General features: G+C 48.8%; 10 protein-coding genes across 10 annotated transcripts, besides 1 other annotated feature; 4 read left to right on the plus strand and 6 right to left on the minus strand.

Annotated features, from left to right (window-relative positions):
• Nucleotides 1–1,772: 1,772 nt before the first annotated feature.
• FPSE_06321 (uncharacterized protein) lies at nucleotides 1,773–2,960 on the plus strand (the record flags this gene model as incomplete). The annotated part of the gene is made up of 2 exons (XM_009259439.1): nucleotides 1,773–2,228; nucleotides 2,277–2,960. The coding sequence occupies 2 exons, from the start codon at nucleotides 1,773–1,775 to the stop codon at nucleotides 2,958–2,960; spliced, it is 1,140 nt and encodes a 379-aa protein (XP_009257714.1).
• Nucleotides 2,961–3,314: 354 nt separating this feature from the next.
• FPSE_06322 (uncharacterized protein) lies at nucleotides 3,315–3,566 on the minus strand (the record flags this gene model as incomplete). The annotated part of the gene is made up of 2 exons (XM_009259440.1): nucleotides 3,315–3,462; nucleotides 3,514–3,566. The coding sequence occupies 2 exons, from the start codon at nucleotides 3,564–3,566 to the stop codon at nucleotides 3,315–3,317; spliced, it is 201 nt and encodes a 66-aa protein (XP_009257715.1).
• A 2,833-nt stretch (nucleotides 3,567–6,399) lies between these two features.
• Nucleotides 6,400–6,721, minus strand: FPSE_06323 (uncharacterized protein; the record flags this gene model as incomplete). The annotated part of the gene is made up of 2 exons (XM_009259441.1): nucleotides 6,400–6,622; nucleotides 6,669–6,721. The coding sequence occupies 2 exons, from the start codon at nucleotides 6,719–6,721 to the stop codon at nucleotides 6,400–6,402; spliced, it is 276 nt and encodes a 91-aa protein (XP_009257716.1).
• An 11-nt stretch (nucleotides 6,722–6,732) lies between these two features.
• Nucleotides 6,733–6,778: a microsatellite.
• Nucleotides 6,779–8,970: 2,192 nt separating this feature from the next.
• On the plus strand, nucleotides 8,971–9,830 carry FPSE_06324 (uncharacterized protein; the record flags this gene model as incomplete). The annotated part of the gene is made up of 2 exons (XM_009259442.1): nucleotides 8,971–9,140; nucleotides 9,194–9,830. 2 exons carry the CDS (start codon nucleotides 8,971–8,973, stop codon nucleotides 9,828–9,830), a joined length of 807 nt encoding a protein of 268 aa, XP_009257717.1.
• Nucleotides 9,831–9,948: 118 nt separating this feature from the next.
• FPSE_06325 (uncharacterized protein) lies at nucleotides 9,949–12,455 on the minus strand (the record flags this gene model as incomplete). Its single annotated transcript, XM_009259443.1, has 2 exons — nucleotides 9,949–12,290; nucleotides 12,350–12,455. 2 exons carry the CDS (start codon nucleotides 12,453–12,455, stop codon nucleotides 9,949–9,951), a joined length of 2,448 nt encoding a protein of 815 aa, XP_009257718.1.
• A 555-nt stretch (nucleotides 12,456–13,010) lies between these two features.
• Nucleotides 13,011–14,718, plus strand: FPSE_06326 (uncharacterized protein; the record flags this gene model as incomplete). Its single annotated transcript, XM_009259444.1, has 2 exons — nucleotides 13,011–13,697; nucleotides 13,747–14,718. The coding sequence occupies 2 exons, from the start codon at nucleotides 13,011–13,013 to the stop codon at nucleotides 14,716–14,718; spliced, it is 1,659 nt and encodes a 552-aa protein (XP_009257719.1).
• Nucleotides 14,719–14,941: 223 nt separating this feature from the next.
• On the minus strand, nucleotides 14,942–15,658 carry FPSE_06327 (uncharacterized protein; the record flags this gene model as incomplete). Its single annotated transcript, XM_009259445.1, has 2 exons — nucleotides 14,942–15,258; nucleotides 15,316–15,658. 2 exons carry the CDS (start codon nucleotides 15,656–15,658, stop codon nucleotides 14,942–14,944), a joined length of 660 nt encoding a protein of 219 aa, XP_009257720.1.
• A 384-nt stretch (nucleotides 15,659–16,042) lies between these two features.
• On the minus strand, nucleotides 16,043–17,180 carry FPSE_06328 (uncharacterized protein; the record flags this gene model as incomplete). The annotated part of the gene is made up of 2 exons (XM_009259446.1): nucleotides 16,043–16,796; nucleotides 16,852–17,180. 2 exons carry the CDS (start codon nucleotides 17,178–17,180, stop codon nucleotides 16,043–16,045), a joined length of 1,083 nt encoding a protein of 360 aa, XP_009257721.1.
• A 1,230-nt stretch (nucleotides 17,181–18,410) lies between these two features.
• On the plus strand, nucleotides 18,411–19,259 carry FPSE_06329 (uncharacterized protein; the record flags this gene model as incomplete). Its single annotated transcript, XM_009259447.1, has 3 exons — nucleotides 18,411–18,550; nucleotides 18,601–18,706; nucleotides 18,753–19,259. The coding sequence occupies 3 exons, from the start codon at nucleotides 18,411–18,413 to the stop codon at nucleotides 19,257–19,259; spliced, it is 753 nt and encodes a 250-aa protein (XP_009257722.1).
• Nucleotides 19,260–19,425: 166 nt separating this feature from the next.
• Nucleotides 19,426–24,027, minus strand: FPSE_06330 (uncharacterized protein; the record flags this gene model as incomplete). Its single annotated transcript, XM_009259448.1, has 6 exons — nucleotides 19,426–20,705; nucleotides 20,756–23,212; nucleotides 23,258–23,507; nucleotides 23,557–23,605; nucleotides 23,658–23,686; nucleotides 23,737–24,027. The coding sequence occupies 6 exons, from the start codon at nucleotides 24,025–24,027 to the stop codon at nucleotides 19,426–19,428; spliced, it is 4,356 nt and encodes a 1,451-aa protein (XP_009257723.1).
• Between the last annotated feature and the right edge of the window lie 46 nt (nucleotides 24,028–24,073).

Here is a 24,073-nt window from a genome sequence, read left to right on the forward strand (position 1 = left end):
GGGGGGGGGGCTCACAATCCAGCGAAGTGCATTCACAAAAGTTGCATCTTTGACTCTTTGACTCTTTCCCCGTTCGTCCTCCACCGCCAAACGCCATCATCACTCACAGTCATCACGTTTTGCACTATTTCTATCGGTCTGACGTGCACGCCAGTCCTTGGTCCACCAAACAGAGTCCTGCTTCAGAACTGTTGCTGTCGGCTTACAACTTAACTTAACTTGTATCATCTTATCCAGACGATGGAACGCTTTAGGCTCCATAGCTCCGAGGCTGAAACCGTGGCTCGGCTTGTCATATGAACAGGACGAAACTAATAAACAATATCCAGCCACTACCCCATGATAACAAATTGGCTTCCAGGCTTGTAGGGAAATGTGTCTTTCTTTGGGAGATTTCTAGCTGGGATCTGGTGTCTAGTCATGACTGCAGCATGAGCTTATCCCCCGTAGTCAGCGTTTGATATTTATCACAAGTCATCTCGGCAAGTTCCACCTGGAATATGAACAATGCCGTTTAACCTCTTTGTGAATTCGACTTTTGATATTGAAGGGAGTCTTGTTGATATCAAACATCCGCGTCGTCATCAATCACGGTCGTCTTTCACAAGTCAGTCCATGCAAAGAGTGAAGCTGGCACAAGCTTCCCACCCCTGTTCCGTCATGCAATGTATTATAGCGGAGCTCCGTGCTGAGCTGTGCTGTGCCATCCCGTGTTTCCGCTTGCTAAGCCAGATACCCAGAACTACGGAGCGTCCAGTCATAGAGTTTGTAGTGGACGGAAAAGTCCTACGACGCCCCCATAAGTAGGACTTTCACTCAAGCTCCCCTGATCGTTGGGTGGTGTACGGACACAGTCTAACAGTGAGGACGAGGACCCTGATTGACCTTGGGCTGCACATTCGGATATGCATTTATTACCCAGAATCCTACGGATAGATGATGATAAATTGCCACTTGGAATACATAATATGAGATACTCATTATTCACGGTAAATCTGTCATGCGCCCGTAATTCCTCATTCCTTCTATGCTTTGTATAACAAACACAGACAAGTGCTGATCCCGCAGGTCATCCCAGGCCTTTCAATACATAAAAACGGAACTTTGGACCCTTTGACATATCTAGCATGTGATCTTGTGGTATATCCTGCCTGGAGCAGTATCAAATAGCCAATTAGGTGCTGTACTTGCTTCCTTATCATGTTGATGATATCACAAGCTGCATATGTTGTTTGTTGTAACGTTTTTCCATATGGTCGTAGTTGATTGGAATAGCAGAGGCTGATCTAGATATCGGCGTAATGGAAGACTTCAAAAACCAAGGTCCTTCTTTGTACGAAGTTGGGATTGGAGGAATAAAATGACTGATTGGTTCACAACGTTGGCACTGGATTTTGACGTGGAGTGTACAGATGGTTACTGTTGACCATGAAGGCTATGAACCTCCTCCACCGATGTTAGGCTTCGTAATACTCAATGTCGCTTTATGGGTAGTTGTTAATGTAGACTCAATATTCATCATGGCTCCGCATGTACGACATGAAGCTATCATGAGCATAGTGCGGGGTACAGTGCATCACAACTACCCGCACCCACCCACTACTGCGGCTAATTCCGTTCGATGGTCGAGAATTTCCAGCTCAACCGTCCACTCCACAACGAATTATCGTCACGCCCAAAGCGACAACTCGGCGCCGACAGCTTCAATCCGCTCAATGAGCTGCTAGAGCCTGCGAATCCCCTCGATAAATCACCGCAGCTCATTCTCCGCCATGCAGAAGCTCGCTAAGCGGGTTGCCCAGGCCCAGCGCCAGGCCGGCAAACGAGCCCAAAAGGCCGCCAAAACCGAACAGACCAACTACAAACTTCGAAACCGACAGGCCATTCGAGCGGCTGTGGCTGAAGTCCGACAGAATCTCCAGGATGCGCGCCGTGCTCGACAGGAGGATTGGGAGTTGGGTCCTATCGCCCCCAAGCGTGATTTGGGATTCAATGGTTATGGCATGTTCTCCGAGGGTGTACGAACGGATTGGTCCAACTATGGTCTCTACAACCCTCGACCCGAGATTTTGAGGAAGAGATGTGCCTGGGCTGGTGGTGTGAACCAGCTTAGTCTTGCTGTTTCTGACCGAGTGGTTATTATGGATGGCCCAGACAAGGGAAAGATTGATCGCATCAAGTCGATCAACATCCAGGCGGGGCATGTTACTCTTGAGACTCACAACCGGGTAAGCACATCGACTTCGAAATGACTCTACAGAATCTAACGATATCAGGCTATCTCTTCAGGCATGTTTGGAAACGACAGTCGCTCTCAGCCTATGCCCCTCGCGATCGATGCTATCCGCCTGGTCTATCCTATCACCAACCCCGAAACCGGAGTCACAAGAGACGTCGTCATTCACGAGCTCAAGTCCATTCCAGCAAACATGAAGTCCCCTAACATGACACTCGACCGATGGGAGCACGGATACAAGTGGGACCGAATTGTTCCTGGAATCAATGTCGTCATTCCCTGGCCTGAGGTGCAAGTCCCCGAAGCGGAAACATTCGAAGGCGACACTATCCGAGAGACTGTCGAGGAACGATCATTCTACTACAACCTTCTATCCCCGCCCATGCCAGAGAACATCATCGACGAACTCCGTAACAAGTTCTCCAAGTTCCGAACACGCCACGAGGATTGGTACGTGCAGCAGAAGGAGACCGAGGCCATGTCAGAGCAGGCCCGCTTGGACTCTGTCAAGTCTATGCAGACGCCTTTGCAGGAGTTCCACGAGATGCAGCGCGAGAAGCGTGCAGCGGAGGGCGAGCCCGAGCTCAGCGAGGAGATGCTGGAGAAGCTTGGTGCTATTATTGCGCAGCGCAAGGACGCTGCTCTCAAGAAGGCTGGTGTGTCAGAGGTTGCTGCTACAGATGCTTCATTACCCTCATCAACGACAACACCCCCAACCCAATAAACGAAAAGAGTGGACTACGTGCGGCCGAGGTTTGGATAGTGGATGATGTGCCAAGAACGGTACGAATAACGTGTAATTATATCTGTGCAACAATGTACATCATGAGGCGTAAAATAGACGCATTTTCCTGTCTCTTCATTGAAATGATTCCCTAGCTGAGTCTTGTCATTTTGGCACTGAGCGTGAGTTGCCTGAAATCTGATATATTTGCTTCCCCTGTGCACATGTGATATAGGTATCTGAATGAAGTTACACTTGCATCTTATTGAGATACACAAGCGATAGAAAGTAAATCTATGGGACCAAGCATTACAACCCATCGTACATATAGTTTGATCCCTTGAGCCTAGTTATTTATAGCTTGGAATCCTTTGGCCCTGAATAGCCAGCTCCCTTTTGAGATGACTGGCTATCCTCAGCCATAGCCCTTATGAGAAGGCGATCCTGGAGTGACGAAGTGTCATGGATGTAGCAGGCTAGCATGGACACATCTATGTTGGTTCTGCAACACTATTAGAGTTGTGGCAAGCTAAAAGGCAGAGTGTCACCTTACTGTTTGGTACCCCCCGTGGTAGTGGTGGGAGCCTGGCTTGAGTTGGATGGCATGGTGTGAGAGGGTGGTATAATTGGACTGGGAGTGCAAAGACTAAGATCAAGAATATGTTCTAAAGAGCTTAGTGGAAGGAGCACAAGGCATGAGAACGGTAAGACGAGTGTTCTTCCCCATGAGAAATCTGACAACTGCTAATGTGGTGTGTCTCGAGAAGGTCATGGCTGAATGATAGAGAAGTAGCTGAATGGAATTGGAAACATGGTGTCTTATATACACGAGTCCAAGACAATTGGGCCATGTTATGATAGAGATGTCCCTGATACAAAACCTTTCACGAAGGCCTCAACTCTTCACCCACCATCTAACATTCCGGGCAAAGATACGCCCGCAGCTCGAGACACAGCCCAACTTGACCGGTGATCCAGGCTTCTACTTAGATAGCAGCAGAAGTGCAACTCACATACAATAGTACAATCAGGATTGAGACTCGGTCAGTGGCCGTAGCTAAAAGGCGGTGATAACTACACACATATACAGAGAGACACCGAAGACATTATTGCCATTTGACGTATGCAGAGCAGAACACATGCAGTTGTGTGTTGGTGTGTAACCAGGAACCTGGACCGTTACCTTCCCTTTTAGGAAGACTGACAACTCCTCGCGTTGTGTACCTTTATCGAGTAGCGATTTCCGAAAACGTTGTGTTACAAGACAGAGAGACACAACCAACATGTAAGCCAATGAACCCCAACCCACCACCACCTGTCCGCATTCTGCATTTTTGTCCTGCTGAAGATTGAAGAGAAGCGGTGAAGTGTTGGATCCTTGGGAAATATTGTCCTTGTTAGGTTCTGTGATGATATATGACTTTTTGGTTGCATAGGTAAGCACGTGGGAGTGAAGATGCTGCGCCTAAAGCTCACGCATCAGATCCAACAATGCGAGGCGCGATTCTGCACTTCGACTTGCATTGGTCTCGCTTATTTGACGTACTTTGTTGGTCTTAAGCTTGTCTGAGGGGAGAAAAGAGGGAACAAAGCGCGAATAATAGCTTTCTGATGAGGCTCTTCTGAACACCGCGCCTCAGCCTCGTTCACAAAGCGACGCTTTGAGGCCACCCACTTCCCCAAGTTATAGCGGTGAGCACTCATATATGATAAATGTTGACGTAGAGTTAATTGACTTTCTCAGCTCGGGTGACACAGCCTTGAACAACCGATGTTATCCTCGTCTTTCCTCCCTGAGGCTAAGTTGAGGTGTTCTCCCTAGTTCTATTCTGGCTTCACCGAAATGCTTCAAGCTAAGTTAACTGGTTCCATTCCACCTTCGTCATGGAATAATTAAAAGAAGAAATCCGATATTCCATCACAAGTAAGGAATTAGCCAAAGTATGCCGAGAGGAGATATCGTAACAAATTAGGGCGGGTCCCCATTGATCTGTCTATATAACAAGTCACATTTGACGGAAGTTCAGGCATTTGTAATTAAATGGCAAATTAGTTTTCATAAAACCCTGTCCATAGGCATTCGAACGTATATGACGATAATGGAGGTGATTATAGTAACGTGGAATGAGATTGTGAAGTGTTTGAGCGGCATGGTATGTACAATCGCATCTGCGTCCAAGACTCTCAACTATTATTACGGCCGACCTGTATGACCATGTATCCCGATGAAGTGGCATGAATTAGGCAGACGAGGTATAATTGAAACGAAAGAAAGGAAAAAGATAGACGGGAAACACAGAATTTGACACTGTCTTCGAATGACACCAGCAAGCAACGCACTCTTTATAGCCTACTCTGACCCAGAGTTGTGTCTCTCTGCGGCAATCCAGAACCAGCAAAGGATGGACGGGGATGGGGATGTTCTATGCAAAGTTGAATCCGAAGAAGACGATCCTGAAAAGAAGAGGTATCGTAGATGAAACGGTTCAGCATGGGACTCGTGTCAGAGGGTCTGATGGTGACGAGTTAGTTTGTAGGCGAGCGTGCCACTCTGGGTTAACTTGCTCTTCATGACATTTTACAGTATGCGAAGAGAGACGAGTGTCTTCTGAAGACATTATGTATATACTCTTTGTAATAACCAACTAACGAGGGATGAAACGGTGTGCAGTGACAGGATCTAGTTGCAGCGTTTGCTTTGAGTTCTGCGCGATGGTAGGATCATGAATAATCGGAGGAGGAAACACAGAGGCTGATTTTGATAGAAATATAAGTAGAGGGCATTTGTTTGAAAACGGGCTCTAGTTTACAATGTTTAGTTTAGAGAGAGTGCCGACTCTTATAGATGTGGCAGCTCCGGACTCCGGGGTTCACAAGCCAAACTCCGGGTCGATGGCGGTTTGAACCACAAAACCCTCTCAGAGAAATAATAAGATAAGGGGCCACAAGTCCTACGCTAGAAAATACAATAACAGACGCTAAAAATTAAAGAATGAGCCAACCGGTTGAGCCCCAAACCTCCGGAGTGTGGATACCCACCATCGTCCGTGTGATTCGGGAAAAGTGGAGTCTTCCGGTCGGAGCACCGGTGAGACATCCGGGATGTTTTGTTTTGAGCCTTTGACTAGGGAAATTGTTTTAGAATACGAAGAGAGCTGAGTAAAAATGCTAGGGGTTTATCTCATGGAAAGCCCTGCTCATTAACCCTAAACTTGCACACACTTTCAGACGACTTGTTGACAGTTACTAACGATTCGTGAGCATCCTCATCAGAGATTGAGAATCGTTTCAGTATGTGTACGGAGATACAACAAAGAGCAAGACTCTAGTATATAAAAGGGGAGATACTGGACACATCCTTCTACTTCGTAGTCCGTAATAATTGAGTGTCAATTGTAGTCATCCATCTCAACATTTATATGCATTTCATGATCCTCTCTTACAATCGGCTGGGAATGCGAGAAGAAATCCCCAGGATCAAGTCAAGATCAATGATCTGATTCTTCAAAACATTGAGCCTGGTACTTCTGGCAGTAGTGCCATCAACTGTTTCTGATGCGTTGGCGGCCGCTGCAGCTCCACGAAGGAGTCGCTCCTGGACGGAAGAGATGTCGTAGATTTGGGCACCAAGCATTATACTCCGAGGTTCGGGTCTAAAGTTGCTTCAATGAGTAAGCTTTGAAGTATTAGGAAGTTGATATCACTGACTGCTTCTGAACGCTCCCCTCGACCGTCTGAGCAGACGAGTTGGCAGACTCCATGATAGGATAACACGCAACGCAACGCAACGCAACGACGCAACGCAACGCAACGCAACGTTCTTGGGATGTGTGAATGTATATATTAGAGAGAATTAGGTTTTGATATGCTTTTGGTAGTTATATAAATAATGGGTTAGAGATTATTTCACTCTCAAGTCCAAAATGACGAGTTGCGAATGATCAAAAAGGTTGGAACCAAAGTCTTGAGGATCATTCTGCGAAAAGGTTGAGATTCTCAGACTCGACTCAACATTATATATCTAGCGGGATAGAACAACAAAAAAAAGTAAAATTACAAAACTTTTCCTCCCCCCGGCAGGGATAGGCCGCCACGTCGACGCTGGATGATTGGTAGTGAAGAGATGAGCGCGTGCATATATCGAGATCATATGCCATATGCTGCATCTCTCACCGTGCAAGTGCGTTACGGTGGGATCTGTCATATTTGGGGATCAGACAGAAGCGTCCGCGGAGGAACGCTCTCAGAGGCGTGCAGCCAAGAACCTGCGGGGTGAGATCGTCTTGAGAGAGAAGAAAGACTGGAGAATGCTTGGATTGAGTATGCATGACAGGGGTGCAAAACAAGAGGCAACAGCTTGGGCACCGCTGGTACCGGGCGGCAATGACATGCAATAGGGCGTACGGTAAAGTTCGATATATGCCAGAGTTGCCTTAGTTGATCATACGATGCTGCAGGTAATAGATAGCTCAGCGTGCAGGGCCGATTCGGGCTGAATGCGATCTGCTGTGTAGCGGACGATGTGCGGCATCCGTTCATGATTGGACATATTTCATGCAGTGTCGGTACTTGAGACGCTAGATAGATCTAGGAACAGGCCCCAAGAGGCCGGGTTGGCCATTGATCTTGGAGGTAGGCCGAGTAAGGATTCAAGCTCAGGCCGTTCCGTTCTAGTTTCAACGGGGAATGTGTAGTCCAGTTGCACCACCTGCAAAGTGTATGCTGTGTAACGGTCTGAGCACTATATGAGCTGTTCAACTGACCGCTGTGACGGAATCAGGTCTAGACTCGTCATAATCAGACCAATTACCTTACCTAGCTGACGTAGTATATAATCTCCTATAGCCAAGAGGCATCTAGTATCCATATTGTAAATCTCAATCTCAAATGTGAGAACTGACAGACAATGCGGCAAAGAGAAACCTCGCGTAGCAATAACAGCATCATATCTCATCACTTGTCACAATCTGTTGGTTACAGGTTCTCTGCGTCTGATCAGACCACCCCGCGAGACGAGAAATTAAACCACATAACAAGATTAACGTAGTTGTCTCACCTCACTCGCCCTCCCGCTGGACCACTCACATCACCTATTTTAAGCCATAGAGGTACTGCTGGATCTCAACGAGCGGACGGCTGCATTTCAGTTATAGCGATCTACTGCATTTGTGCAACACCAATATGCAAACGTCTCCCCATTACTCACAATTGAGCTCTCAGCGTTGATCGAGGCCTGCAATTTTTTTCCTTTGTGCGGCCCGGAAAGTCATCCGCTATGGCCGCCCGCCGAAGCATTTCTATTTTTTCTTTTTCTTGTGTTACGTTCCTAACTTGGCCATGGCATGCGGTGCCAAGGTTATACGAGACTGTTGGGTTCAGACGGCTACGCACCGTAGCAGTCGGCGACGGAGTATTTTGCCCTGTGACGAGGACCAGCTGAACAGCATTGGAGTTTTAATTTTCCATACATAAATTCTCGCAACAAGGGTGTTTGTTATAGTGCTTGTTATAAGAGAGAACAAGGGCTGAAACAAGATCAGCAATAATAGGTGCATCGCTCGCTATTGATTCCGCAAAGAGAACGGAACTCGAGAAATCGGCACTGTCATATCATAGTGTTAGTCAATACAAACTCGTTGTTACTCAACATGTAGTCCGTTAATTGTGTTCAAGAGCTGTTTGGTACTTCCAAGTACCTACCTACTAGACATCGGTGTAAGTCAGACTCCACTTTTCCCGGCGCCTCAACCGCCCGCTCGCGCCGCCGGCCGCCGGAGGTTTTTTAGTTTGGGTTTTTGGGCAAGTCCCACCTGCCCAGTCGTTGCTGCTGCTTGCCCCTCAACCCCTCAACCCCACGTACGTCCCTTACGTCTAGAGCTTGGCCTGTCAAACTGATAAGGGCAACTTTCCAACCTCTTATCAAAAGCTTTCTTTCCCCTCTTCAATTCGCGATATAGCTCACAGCTGTCTGACTTTCTCGTCCATCAATCATACATTTGTTATATTTAATATGTCGCACTCTCACGACGGACAATCTCACTCTCATGATGGCTTCAATGCGCAGGAGCATGGCCACTCACATGAGATCCTCGATGGCCCTGGTAGCTTCCTAGGCCGTGAGATGCCCATCGTTGAGGGGCGAGAGTGGTCTGAGCGAGCCTTTACCATTGGAATTGGAGGGTAAGATCAATATTTATCTCAATTGCTCACAGTATTCAACTAACACCTTCCAGTCCTGTCGGCTCTGGAAAGACCGCTCTCATGCTCGCCCTCTCCCTCGCTCTTCGAAAGGAATACTCCCTCGCCGCTGTCACAAACGACATCTTCACCCGCGAAGACGCAGAGTTCCTTACTCGAAACAAGGCCCTCCCACCTTCTCGCATCCGCGCCATTGAAACCGGTGGCTGCCCTCACGCTGCTGTCCGAGAGGATATCTCCCAGAACCTCGCTGCGCTGGAAGATCTGCACCGCGAGTTCGACACCGACATCCTCCTCATTGAGTCGGGAGGCGACAACCTCGCAGCCAACTACAGCCGCGAGTTGGCCGATTTCATCATCTACGTTATCGATGTCAGCGGTGGCGACAAGATCCCCAGAAAAGGTGGACCTGGTATCACGCAGAGTGATCTGCTGATCGTGAACAAGACCGACCTGGCAGAGCTTATTGGCGCTGATCTGGGCGTTATGGAGAGGGATGCCAGAAAGATCCGAGAGGGAGGACCTACGATCTTTGCGCAGGTCAAGAAGGATGTTGGTGTAGACCACATCATCAGCTTGATCAAGAGCGCATGGAAGGCCAGTGGTGCAGAGGATGAGAGACGCAGCAAGGGAGGCCCAAGACCAACAGAGGGTCTCGAGCAGCTGGAATAAGAAGAACATCACATAATCACTAAAATAAACGGCGATATTGGAAAAAGGTAGTTATATAAGAGGGAAAACAAAAAACGCCAACTTTTTAAATCTAAGGTATACCGAGTGTCGTGATAGTCTATGCCTGGTCATCCATCATCATATCGCCGTCCGCCTGAATCCTGCTAGTAGCAATATCCAGTAGGGGCCCCTCCACGGGCACGGCAGTGCGTGGCCACACCCGCTTGTACAAGCTGACACCGATAGAGTCTTGAGGGTTGATACGTCCATCGAATGTAGCCTTGAAGTAACCGTGTGTACCAAGGGGCTCCTTCATGAAACCACTGCGTCCTCGCTTGGTCCACAGCGGTAGGGCCTTGAACCACTCGACATCTTCTCGGTTGAAGAACATGTATCGGATGGTGACAATTCTCTTGTGGATGTGGTAGGGGTGGCCGGTAAGGATGATGCGCTTGGCGATGACGCGAGATGTTGAAGGTGGGATGGCAGTTCCTGTACCGATGAGAGACATGCCAATGTGAGGGCCATCCTCTTCCTCGTTCTTCTCGACATCCTCGGCTGTGGTTCGCTTGAAGAACAGAACAGGCACAGCTCCCCATGTTAGAGGACCCGTAAAGGTTGCAATGGCTGATTGTCCGGGGTGGATGAATCGGCAGTACTTGTGGACGTCATTTGGTGTCTGTCCAGGCTGGGAGTATAGGGGCTTGATCACCATACGGCGAGGTCCGCACTGGACGATGAGCTCTTCCTTGGCCTTGATAGACTGGGTAAAATCGGAGCTGAGGTTGAACAAGTAGTTGACAGCGGTCTTCTTGTTCTCGTGTCGTAGAAGAGAGAAGAGTGTCAATGGCTTCTTAGGATCGTAGGTCTTCTCCTGGATGGGAGAAATACCCTTGATGTGAATGTGAACACGGGTGCCAGGCTCAACTCCACCGACCAAGGCCTCTCTTGTGGCCTGTGACTTGGAAGATTGGTAGTTGGGAACTTGGAGAAGGCGCCTCCACTCCTCAGGCTCGTGAGCCCGATCCTCGGACTCCTCCCACCTACTTGTTCGCAGACTCTTGAGACCACGGTAACGAGCAAGACGCTCGCGAGCCAGTACACCAGGGTGCAACTCGATCTCGTCAGGGAATTCCATATCGTCCTCCTCTTCAGTTCGCTTGCCTGCACGATATTGCTCGAGCTGCTTGAGGTCCTCCTCCTCATCTGGCTCGATCATCATCTCCGACTGGGGGTATTCTGAAGGAGCACCCTCAGTACCTGGTGCAGGGGCGTAACCCTCAATACCATCCTCAGGACGGGCTTGCTCAGTCTCCTCATCTGGCATCTCATAATCCTCCATGTCGGACTCTGAGTCAGATACATCCTCCAGATACCAGGCGGACTGGTAATTGGATGTACCCTTGGGTACTCGCTTCTTGATCTTTGCAGCCTCGGCCTCTTCGTCTGTGAAGTAGTGGTGGTCATCGAGAAGAACACCCTTCTTTTCGCTCGCATCAGCCTCCATCTCAGCAACATCGGCATCCATCATGACCTCCTCGGGAGCCAATTCCACCAACTCGTCGCGGTCTGCGGAGGGCTCGTCCAGAACCTTGCCAGCCTCTTCGGGGTCGATGGTCATTTCCTCGCCCTTCTTCTTGACCTGCTTAGGCAGAGGAGCAGACTCAATCTTCTCAATCTGGAAGGTTCCCCAATCGCCAATTTGGACGAGACGGTCGGCCTTGAGACCCTTGCCACGAACGATACCAGTAATGACTGTGGGCTCGGACTCGGAGTAGGCGAACTTGATATCCTCAGCAAGCATCCAGCTCCTGTCGTCTCTCCATCGGATACCCTTGGGTGTTGTGTTGCATAGTGATCGCATAAGATTGGCGCATTCCTGTCGGTTCTCGATGCTGTAGAGCTTCTCTTGCTCAGGGTGGAAGTGAGTGATGAAGGACCTGAGAGATCCAAGAACACTATGTCGCTGTTTCGCGGGCTCGACCTTGTCAAGACCCTCAACAATAGTGAAGAGAGTGGACATGCCCTGGCTCTCAACACTGCGCAAGATCAACTCTCCAAGTTCGTCAACCTCAACACTGGCGGACAGGACGACAATAACGAAATCGGCCACTCGGGCGGCATCAAGACAGGCGTTCAAGTCTCGCTCGATAGGAATGTACTGAAGCTTTTGCTTGAATCGATCGACCGTCACTCGGTAGTTGCCGCCATCAGCGTTGTCTTCGATATCGACGCTGCTGTTCAGTTGCTTGATCGTGGCGTTGAGATCGGTGCCAGCGCAAAGAGGAATAAGAGCGACATGTCGAGGAGCGCCATCCTTTCCAGCGAAAACCAAGTTATCCTTGACTTGTTCCTTGTGCTTGTTCAAACGAGCCTGCTTGGCCTGGTTGCGTCGGTCGAACTTGGACATGACTTGTTGATGGGGGGTCTTTCGGTTTCCCTTTTCGTTAGAAACTCGACCTATCAAAATGTCAGAACGGCAATTCCAGTAGAGAAATACGGGAAGGAAGGATCCTTACCCTTTGCGCGATCCCTCAACTCATGTTTAGAGGCAGCCCGTGACTTGAAGGACTTGTGTGTGACCTTTGTGGTTGGCCTATGGGAATGGGCCACTGCGGTAGGCATCTTGCTTTCGCCTCCGGCTTTGAATCGAAATGGTAGCGAAGCCAGATTGAGCGGCAGAAAAAATATCGAATTCCGTGTGAATTACAGGCACAATGATGGCAATATCATCGATATTGTAGGCGGTGATGGCGGGGTTAAATCCAAAATATTTTTGTGTTTATCGATAGTGGCGGCTCACATCTGGACAAAAAGAAACCTTCATCTAAAAATTGGCTTGCTTTATATTCGTCTTTGTAGGGACACTCTGTAACCATCTCAGTCCGATGATAATATACCCGAATACCTAATATGATAGCTACTCCATTCGATATTCGTATCACGTAGCCCAACTTCTCATAAGAATTTGCTGATCATACTGTTAGTTCGTCATGATGTAGACGATTGAAGGACTGCTCACTTATTCTGTCATCGATAGGTGGAGCCATCCAACCAATAGACTCTACACGATAAGCTGTGAATTTTTTTGTCGATAAGGAAAGTTGTATGCCAATCCATTCTGCCGTCCAGCTCAAAGTTGCCTTTTTCCCCAAGTGAGCGCGTCCACGATACGAAAATATGGAGGTCGAAAGAGTTGATACGACCATTTCCAAAGTGCGCGACAATGGCGCTACCGCCGTTGAGGGCGCCCGAATGGAACTCGTTCCTCGCAGTGATCGGGAACGTGCTCGTCGAATTCGAGAAGCCCACAAGGCCTACGGTCGAGGCAAGAAGGTCAACCTCAAAGCGATCAAGGACAAGAAGCTTCGAAGCAACATGAAGCGTCTCGAGAGCAAGTACGAAGATGCCGCACTCAAAGCCAAGGATGCAGAGATTTTGCTCGAGAACACGTCGGGTTTTCTCGAGGCCGAGGACGAGCTCGAACGAACATACAAGGTCCGACAAGACGACATTTCCTCCGGTGTAGCCGTGGGCACTGCGCAGAAGCGATTCGAGCTTAATCTGGACCAACTAGGACCCTACCAGTTTGATTACTCGAGGAATGGGCGGGACCTGTTGCTCGGTGGTCGAAAGGGACATGTTGCGACGATGGATTGGCGAGAGGGCAAGCTTGGCTGCGAGCTGCAGTTGAACGAGACTGTTCGGGACGTCAAGTGGCTACATAACAACCAGTACTTTGCGGTTGCGCAGAAGAAGTACGTCTACATCTACGATCATAATGGTGTGGAACTGCACACCTTGAGGAAACACCAGGAGGTGTCTCACATGGAGTTTCTGCCATACCACTACCTCTTAGCAACAATCGTGAGTACCTCTTTTTTCGCAGAAAATTTCTGTTACTAACATCTCCCAGGGCTCTGTAGGTTTCCTCAAATATCAGGATACATCAACTGGTCAATTAGTCGCCGAGATTCCTACCCGATTAGGTCAACCTTGCGCTCTCAAACAAAACCCCTGGAACGCCATTCTACACGTCGGCCACCAGAACGGAACAGTCACACTATGGTCACCTAACTCATCAGACCCTCTCGTCAAGTTGCTAGCCCACCGAGGACCCGTTCGAGATGTAGCCGTTGACCGCGAAGGTCGATACATGGTCTCGACAGGCCAGGATCAAAAGATGGCAGTTTGGGATCTTAGAATGTTGCGCGAGGTCAACAGTTACTTTACACGCCAGCCAGCCTCATCGGTAGCAATCTCTGATACAGGCTTGACAGCTATCGGTTGGGGTACTCAAACAACCATCTGGAAGGGTCTCTTCGACAAGAACGCCCCTGTCCAAGAAAAGGTTCAGAGCCCTTACATGGCATGGGGTGGTGAGGGTAAGCGCATTGAGCGCGTGCGATGGTGTCCCTTTGAAGATGTTCTTGGTATTGGCCACGATTCTGGCTTCTCATCCATCATCGTCCCCGGTGCTGGTGAGGCCAACTACGACGCTCTGGAAGTCAACCCATTCGAGACTGCCAAGCAACGACAAGAGTCCGAAGTCAAGGGTCTGCTCAACAAGCTACAGCCCGACATGATCGCCCTCGACCCCAACTACATCGGAACCCTGGACTTGCGATCCGAGAAGCAGCGCCGTGCCGAGAAGGACCTCGACGCCCCTGCTGCAGACATCGCCGAGGAGATCCGCAAGCGAGCAAGAGGCAAGAATGGTGCGCTCAAGAAGTACCTGCGCAAGCAGCGAAAGAAGAACATTATCGACGAGAAGAGAGTGCACGTGGACGAGATTTGGAACGAGCAGCAGGCCAAGAAGAACAAGAAGGAGCTCGAGGCCGAGGCGGATCTGGGACCGGCGTTGTCAAGGTTTGCCAAAAAGGAGTAATAGACTTTCATGTACAAATGCGAATGCGAATAATACCCTTTATCACCGAAACCACGATTTTCTCAAGTGAAAAGTGTCGTTTTTTTATTTAATCTATCAGAGCTTCGCTCGAACGTCTATAATCGTAGTACTTTTATGAATCCAGTCCCAAATTTCGTAATGCCGTGCATGTCTTCGTATGTGTACACCCTCAAAAATTCGACACCTCTATTCGTTTCGTTGTTTAGAGCAGCTTGAGTCCACCAGTGACCTGGTCGACAAGGCTGCGAGGAGCAGGTCCAACGCCCAGCACCGTCATGCTACCCGCCTCGATCTGTGTTCGGCCAGCATCCTGAATCACCTCGGCGGTGAGACCCAGAGATCGTGCCTTGCGTCGGAGCTCGAGGATTTCGTCTTGGCTCTTTACTTGCACAGCGATCTTGGCCTGGCCGAGACGCTCCCATCGCTTGAGGATCTGGGCTTGGGGAGAGTTGGCGGGGGCGCGGACGAGGGACTTGTAGCATGCGAGGGTTGCGTGGGAGCATTGAGCAGCGATTTTGCCTGTAAAGATTCAGGGTTAGCTTTTTTCGTCGAATTAAAGGAACATGTCAAACATACCCTTTGTCATGCCGAGATCTGTTCGCACGACAAGAACAAGCTTGCACTCCTCGCCGTTATCCTTAACAACGGGCTCCTTCTTCTCATCTTCAGCCTTCAAGCCCTGCTTGCGATCGGCGTCGGCACCGTTGGCCCAGTTAGGTGCATGGTCAAGCACAGTATCGTCTTCGTCAACGTCGCTTTCGTCGCTCTCGACGGGATCGTGCAGGGCGCGCCGACGCTCTTCGACTAGGGAAGGCGAGATGAGGTAGCCACGGATGGTATAGATACCGAAAGCGTAGCCTGTGAGGAGGGCCACGACGGTCGTGGAGATGATTACTCCTGTTTGCTCGCCTTGATTCATGGTGATTGACAGGGAAGTTGGCGAATAGAATTAGTTTAGTTTAGCTTGTGATACTGTTTGGTGGTTTTGGTGATGGAGCTAGGTTGGTTACATCACGTGGGGCAGCTATGACTATGATGGACGACGAAAATCTCAAGAACGTTTCAGTTTGTATCATGACGATGTTTCATAGAACATGGAATTACTTGCTTTATATTTGGGCCGTTTCATTCCCAACACTCATTAAACCGATAATGCCGTTATCAATGGCACAAAATGTTCCCGGCGCAGCCGTTCGAAGTTCCAACATCCGATGGGAAAGCTGCTATACACACTCCTCCTCATATAAATAAGATTGCTGCGATGCAAACAAACTATCATAGGGTATCGATCCTTGCCGAGATCTCACATCACTAGAACACCACGCTGGATGTAGCCTGTCTCGTCAACCAAAGGGTGGCATCCAAACATCTTGGAAAAGTGATTGAGACAAGCACTTCTCGCCTCGATATGGCCCTTCTTCATGCTAATTCCCACCCGAGGGACAAAATTATAATACTTTTCATGTCCACTGATGAGAAGCGGTCCTTCGCCTGTGAGCAGTCCGTGGACATAGTTCAACGCAAGATCCTCGCAGTTGAAGCCCTCGTCGACGTAATCCCTGATCTGCGTCATGATGGTATCGTTGGACGAATAATAGTCGAGGAACGAGATATGCGAAAAGGCAAGATTCGTCAGAACCATGTTATAGTCGTCCTGTCCCTTCTTGCTCGAGCAGAAAGTATAGTGATGGTATCCGAACGTGTCCACGGGTGTACATCGAGCAAGAGCGCCAACCATTCGATTCTTACCGAACTTGCGCCATGTCTGGAAGACGAACTCGAGATCGTTGGGTCGGTAGTACACATCATCATCTGAGAGCAGGATCGCCTGTGTCTTGTACTCGGGATCGGGCCAGAGCTTTTCATTGAGGCTGTTGCGCTTCGACTTTCGGTATCGAACGGGGACGCCGTGCTTGGAAACGAAGTCCGGTGGGGGGTGGTTTTCGAGATCGTTCCAGACGATGACTATCTCGAGAAGCGAAGGGATCTCTTCGCTGAGAATAATGTTGAGGGTCTCTTCGAGTTCCTTTGGTCGCTGATATGTCTGCATGGCGATGCTGTAACAGACTCAACATTAGCATTTTCGCAATCGAGGAGACAATCGGAACGTACGTGAACTTGTCGTCTCGCAGGTTTTCGTATTTGTGCCTCGACACATCCCAAATTTCTTGTGTTCCATTGATCCCCTTACTCTGACACGTCGGATACCGTCCAATTTTTTGGATGACCTTTGGTATGAACCACCCTGCGTTGGTGTACTTTCCCGTAAGAACGATCAACAAGACGGCCAAAGTAAAAGCAGCTAGGATAGTAGTTGTCTTTCGAAAAGCTCGCGACTTGACAAGCTCTGGTGCATGAGCCTTTACCCACTCAACTTTATCCGCCACCTTCCTCCTAAGGGGCTTCGCTTTCTCCATGAAGGAGACTGAAGGCTTCAACATTGTTGTTTGTTGCAGAAACTGTGAAGATTGTCCCATGATGTTTTAAATAGGGGTGGCGGAAAGCAGGGCTGTTCTCAAGGGAGATGTGTACGGGAGAGGCGTCTGGTATGTATCGATCGGGAATTACTAGGTAAATATGGCCAATTTGTTTGTTGGAATCTTGTTATATGACTCGAATTTGTTTCATATAATCATATCTCGCGACCTTGGCGTGCTGAAAAGCAAGTCTTTCAGCTCAAATCATGATCAAGAATGGCGAAGAGGCATGTGAGGCCAAGACAGATAGCGTCGGTGCTGGAAAAAAAAAGAAACTGTCATGGACTGTTTATTTGTTGGCTCGACTTACACGGGTGCAGCATGATATAATCCTCCCTTGCTTCGCATCCCTTCACTCGGGCTCCAAGTTAAGTCTAAGTCTAAGTCTAATTCGAACAAGTCAACACTGACAACCTGTTCCATGCGAATGTACCAATGGTAGCAAAGTGTTGTCGCACGTAGAGACATTTCTATCCAAAATGAGCAGTGGCTGGCTTCTCTTGCTAGCAAGTCGTTTGATCCAATGTGACGGTTGTAGACTGTGGTTCGTCTTGTTCGATTCTTTGACTAGACTCAACATGGAAAGGACTGGTCGGTTCAACGGGTAGTTGGTTGAGATCGTCGGAACTTGTATCTCGAAAGCACATGCTTAGGACTGTTGTAAACATGGTCTTTTGGGATCTTGAAGGATGACATAGCTTGTGTTCAGAACGTGTTGACAAGAAGCCAAACACGGCAATATCCAAGTATCACATACCAAGATCCTTGAGATTCGACCGGATATACCCCTGCAAGTCCATCCATAGCGGCTGGAGCCACTATCAAGCCCTCCCCTGCATATGCCAAGTGAGCTCTGCTGGAGTGAGTTTACCCTGTAGTCTCATCAAAGCTGTCGCTTGACTGTAGTCTGGTGGGAGATAGGCATATCCTATGTAAACAAGAGTTGTAGAATGAAAGCAAATAATATTGATGTGTTTGATACGGCTTACTGCACAGTATGCTTGTTTTCTCTTTGTGAAATAGATCTTGTCTAACTGACATTAAATCCATGATTGAGAACTTCTTCCAAGGCACTATTCAGTCCACTTTTCCCACGGCCCTGACTAACATTGATTTATCCAACTACATCTAAATCATATCACAAGCACCTCACAAACAGAACCCCATACCTCATTACACGATCCTTTTAACATCATGAGCGCAACTAAAGCTCTCATAGTAGGCATCTCTGGGTGTTCCTCAAGCGGGAAAACCACTCTTGCGAGACTGCTGCGAGACATTTTCCCCCACACTTTTATCCTGCACGAGGATGACTTTTATAGACCTGAGAATGAGTATGCTACTCTACTAATTACAGATATGAATCCTAGCTAACAATATTTAGACTACCAACAAAGAACGGTCTTCTAGACTGGGACTGCGCCGAGGCCCTTGATATCCCTGCCATGGCTGAATCCCTCGCTTATATCCGCCAACACGCTGCCTTTCCTGTAAGTTCCATCCCATAACGTTCAGCCTCATTAACTCACCCAATAGCCTACTCTTGACTCCAAAGAGGACCAAAACTCTGTGGGAAAGTGTCCCGTCCCAGATTCCACAATCGACGCCCAGCGCGCTAAAGTAGACGCTGCCCTAGGTTCAGACCACCCCCTCCGCAACAACCTCCGTCTATGTCTCCTGGACGGATTCCTTCTCTATTCGCCCTCCATGGCCGCTGTAAAGCCTAATTTAGATATCAAACTCTTTTTGAGAACGACGTACGCGAAAGCAAAGGCGAGGAGAGAGGCTAGAGATGGATACGTCACTCTTGAAGGCTTCTGGGCGGATCCTCCGGGTTACGTGGATAAGATCGTTTGGCCTAATTATGTGGAGGAGCATGCTTGGATGTTTGAGGATGGCGATGTAGAGGGAAAATTTAAGAAGGATGTTTTGGATGGGGAAGGGATCAAGGTGCAGGGTGATGGGGGTGCTGATGGAGATATTGTAAAGACGTTTGAGTGGACAGTGGACACTATCTTGGAAGAACTCGGAAAGCAAGTTTAGATGAAACGAAGCAAGTCAAAGACACCAAGTCAAATTCTATATATTTTGCTGGATGATGTCGCAAACAATCGTCTGCTTCTATACGTCATTATGGCCTTCCTTCTGTGCCATCTTTACTAACCCCGATTTCTCTATAAGCAAATCGTCTACTAGGAGAAATCTTCAACTAGTTGAGTTCCATGGCAACAAGAAATCGCGCCACTTCATCCTGTGCTGCCTTCTCTGCACGTTTCTGCTCCGCGCTCAAAAGATTCACGCCTTCTTCGGCAGCCTTGGTCATTGCCTCAACCTTATTGAGTGCCCCTGACACGACTCCCACGACGCGATCTCCAACCTTGGCTGTGCAGAGGTACTCCTTTATAGGCCCATCAACAGCCGTATAATCATATGTCATTTTCTGGTCGATTGCTAGTTTGGCGAGTTCCTCTTTAGGATGTTGAACATGAATATTCTCGCTGAGAATTCGGTCGAGATACGGCAAGACGCCGAACTTGTGAAGAAAGGCTGTGCATACTTCGATATCTCCCGAATCAACCCAAATGGCGCCTAGGGTAGCCTCGAAAATATCGGAGTAGAACTTCTTCGGGTGAAGACGTGCGAGTAGTGTCCAGGGGTAGTGTTTACCATTCGTCCTAGCCTCATTGATTTCCCCTTGAAGGCTCTCAAATCGGGCCTGGGTCTCATTCATGATTCTACCCATCTCTGGGGAGCTATGTCGCATGAACTTCCATATCGGCAGTGAAACTTCTGTAGACACTGGTTCGCCATCGTCATTGATCGCAACTTCGGGTCGGCGTAGCCCATGTTGCATGTTTGTAAAGGCAAGGAAATCAGCGTTGGCCATGGCGGTCTTGACCATGTGCAAGCGTCCATTGGGCACTGGCGGGTCGGATTGGAACATCCGGGTTACGACAATGTAGTCAAGAACCGCATCTCCAAGAAACTCGAGTTGTTCGTAAGAACGCTGCTGCCCATCAGCCGCATACGACCCGTGAGTCATTGCCTCAATGAGTAGAGACTTCTTCTCAAATGTGTACCCGATGAGCTCTTCCAAAGGCTCCATCGTGGGGGGCAATGGTACGTCACTAGTTGCTGCTCGGAAGAGTATGCATCTGGCGACTTTGTCATCGTGCCAGTTGCACTTGGTGCCCAAGAAAATCTTGATGCACTCCAGAGCTTTGCTGATTCCTCCATCCTGGTAGGAAGCTCCAACAAGTGCCTCGACCACATCAGCAAGAGTCTTTGGGCCAATAAACCTTGATACGCCATCGACTGGCTTCTTATCCAAGAACTCGTCTCGATATAGTGGTCTCCATTTGATTCCGGTAAATGTTTTGGAAAAAATGAACTTGGAAAGGCCTGTCTCGAGGCACATGCGAGTTAATCGGGTATTGGAGACAAGTCGATCTTTGAAATGGTTGAGTAGACCTTCGGGCCAAAAGGGATCTGTAACAATGATCAGTAAAAGTAATGATAGAGGGATGCGGAAGACTTACGTTCAGAGTAGGCTTGAATAACAGTGCAATACTTCAAAACCGAATCGCCCAAAAATTCAATACGTTCATAGTCAACAGGCTCTGCAGCGCTACGCGAGCTGATGGCTTCGATCACCAACTGTAGATCTGTGATACCAACTGGCGCCAAAAGTGTCGAGGACAGTTCATTCGCGATGAGCTGAACCTCCAATTCGTGAATGATGGAAGGAATAAGCATGCCGCACTTAGCGGCACGGCGAGGAACCTCATCAACGGTCGCTCTGGAAATGGGGAGAACCCAGCGGTAGGGCTTGGCGCAAGAGCTCCTCACCTGACCGGGTTTTATCTCATGCAACAGGTCCGACCTGCGTGTCCATTGCTCCACGACTAGATACTCTTCCTCTGGCGCTTCCTCGTATTCATTAAATGGGTGCTGAACTTGCTCTTTCGGAGGCTTTGATGGGATCGTTTTGACGTAGTGGAAGGGAGTATTTTTGGGGTCCCGAACCAGGACTCTCTTTTCCAATAGAGCATCAATGCTTTCGCCGAAGGGTACCGATCCAATTTTATCCCGGGTGAGATTCTTGTTCTCATATATGAATTTGATCACATGGTCACGATCTTCCACGTTCCAGCGGTGGCTATAATGCATCGCCAATAGGGTTGACGTATGATCTGGCAAGCCCAAGCATTCCTCGTTGGAGATTCTCTTGACTGAGGTACATTTGACATGCCATGTAAGTCCCTCTTCAGGATGAAAAGTGATGTCGCGGGGTCGCGGAAGACACACAGGCAAGGCAATCTCGAAATGAAGAGGAGTCACATACTCGTGGTCGGAGAACTCGTAAGCATAGAGCCACTTCTCAGCTGTGGTCTCCCACCGCTGCGCAATGTCTTTCCACGGGTCAAATAGAAGCTCAGGCGCAGTTAGCTGCACTTCTTCTTCTGCTTCTTTCGAATCTGCATTCAGGGGAAGAAGGTGGTCGCTAACCAAACCTTCTTGGTGCAGAATGACGAATGCATGAAAAGCCGCTTCCTTCATCGCATTCTTTTCTGATCTCCATCCACCTCTGCCTTGGCACCTTCGGAGGTGCTTAGGTAGACCGGAGGGAAGAGTCACCGTTGCGCTGAAAGTCGGCGGTGCTGATCCCAGTTCGGTCTTGTGGAAAATGTAGACAGGTCTCTGATCCACGTAATCTCGGTGGAAAACCTTGTTACAGAAATGTTCGAGATGCTGACGAGAATTCTCGAGGTCCAATCTAGCCCCTGACTTTTTCACAGTATAAGCAAAATGGGACGTCGCTTCAGTGCGAGCCTCTATCTCCAACGTGTCCAACTCTTCCCTTTCCTGCTCATAACGACTCTTCATGTCTCTTTCTAGAGAATCCCATTCCCGAGCGTCGGATGTAGATCTAGCAAGTACGATCATCTTTGACTTTTGTTTGCGAGCTCGTCCGCGGCGTTGGATATGGGACTTGAGTGTCGTTGTCTCATCGAAACATATGACGAGGTTGCACACTGCGACATCAATACCCTCTTCAAGAACACTAGTCGAGACCAAAAGGTTGATGGCGCCTGTTTTGAAATCGCGTAATGTGTCGGCAGTCGCGCCGGGCAGATACTCGTAGATGTTTTGCTTTCGAATCTTGTTGGCTGCGGATCCTACTACGGAGCCGACCCGATACCGCTGTCGAATCTCGGGGTGCTCCCTCAAAATAGCACAAAGAACGTTGGCAGCGGCCCTTGATCTGACGAATATAATGCCGACCACGTCTTCATCCGCTGCAAGTAGTTCTTGGATTAGTTTATTCGTCTTGTCGGCCAAGTTGTGTCTGTCCGGTAGTTTGGGCTGATGGGGACTGGCAGCGATCTGTCTCAAATGACCTGCGAGGTAGGTCCTATCCTCATTGCTCCAGGACTCGTTGAACGTCATTGGCGAGTCGAATCTCTTGAGAAACAGACTGACCAACTCGGAGATGTACTTGTCAGCAGCCCAAGGCCCGAGTTCATCAAGAATGTCTTTGCTTTTATTCCACAATGACTTTAGTTGTTTCTGAGAGAAGGTCCCATGTTTCATCAACAAACTTAGTATTTCAGGTCCAGTCTTCTCGCCCTTAGCGATAAGTTGTTTGGTCTTTATAATACTTGGGTCCTGAGTGATGTCCATCGCCGAGTACTCAGACTGCAGAGTCTGCATTAGGGGGGTTCGAGTCGGATGCTCTTCCACATCATACAATACTCGGGAAAGATTGGGCTTGTTGACGTGCTGGAGGAGTTCTTTCCGGTTAATTGTTGGAGTGATGCATACGGAATCCATGGTGACCTCGAGCTCAAGGATTTCGTCGTGGTTTGACTTTGACTGGATCGGGCTGGCTGTTAGACCCAGAATAGCAGGCACGGGCATCCCGGCGTTCTTGTGTTCGTGATAGAAATTCACCATGATCTTTCGACCAGAGCTGTTCTTTACACAATTGTGAACTGTAAAAGTCAGTAATGGTATTGTAAGTGTTGGCGTTGTCTCACCTTCGTCGAAGACGATAAGGGACAGCATGTTCATCTTGACAAATGCATGGTCCAAAGCATCTCGCAGGATGTCAAAGGTCGAGACAATGATACGAGTCCCATTAAGGATACGGGGCCAGACGTCCTCGGACCATGCATCGATGTTCAATTGCCCCGTTAGCAGTTTCATCGATACCGACGGCATTTGCCTTTGGACGACGCTGTATTGCTGTTCGCACAGTGATACTGTCTTGCCTAAGAACCAGACGATCTATATTGATTAGCTTTGTCCGCGATTTGATGTTTCTTTGTTCACAAACCTTGTCTGGTGCACATGTATCGAGTTCATGTTGGATGCGCATCACGGCCCTACGAGTTATAATTAGTCTCTCTCTTTTTCGATGGTATGGAAGTGACATACACTTGAGTTTTACCACTTCCCGTGTCCATCTAATCAGGTCAGCGAATACAGATTGAATGGGGTGCTTGGAATAACGTACTGCAACGATGACATTCCTTTTGATGCTTTGTTCCAGCATCTCTCGCTGGTAACCGCGGGGATTAACCACCTCTGGATTGGGCGTCACTTTCTGAGGCTTAACTTCTTCGCCTTGCTCTTCCATATTGGCCTGGTCATCTGAGGACATTGGCGTTTCCGCGACATGAATATCAGTCGGTATCTCCTTCTCGCCTGCAGCAGAGATCTCGACGACCGAGGACGACGCTATTGTTTTAACCTCGGAGTCTGGGATGGAAGAGGCGTCCGCCATGACCTTATCGCTTGAGGACATCCTGATCTGTCGAAGCCCTCTACGGGCCAGTCTCGGTTTGTGCAAG

Source organism: Fusarium pseudograminearum, chromosome 2, assembly GCF_000303195.2.
Source record: "Fusarium pseudograminearum CS3096 chromosome 2, whole genome shotgun sequence".
Classification (NCBI taxonomy): Eukaryota; Fungi; Ascomycota; class Sordariomycetes; order Hypocreales; family Nectriaceae; genus Fusarium; species Fusarium pseudograminearum.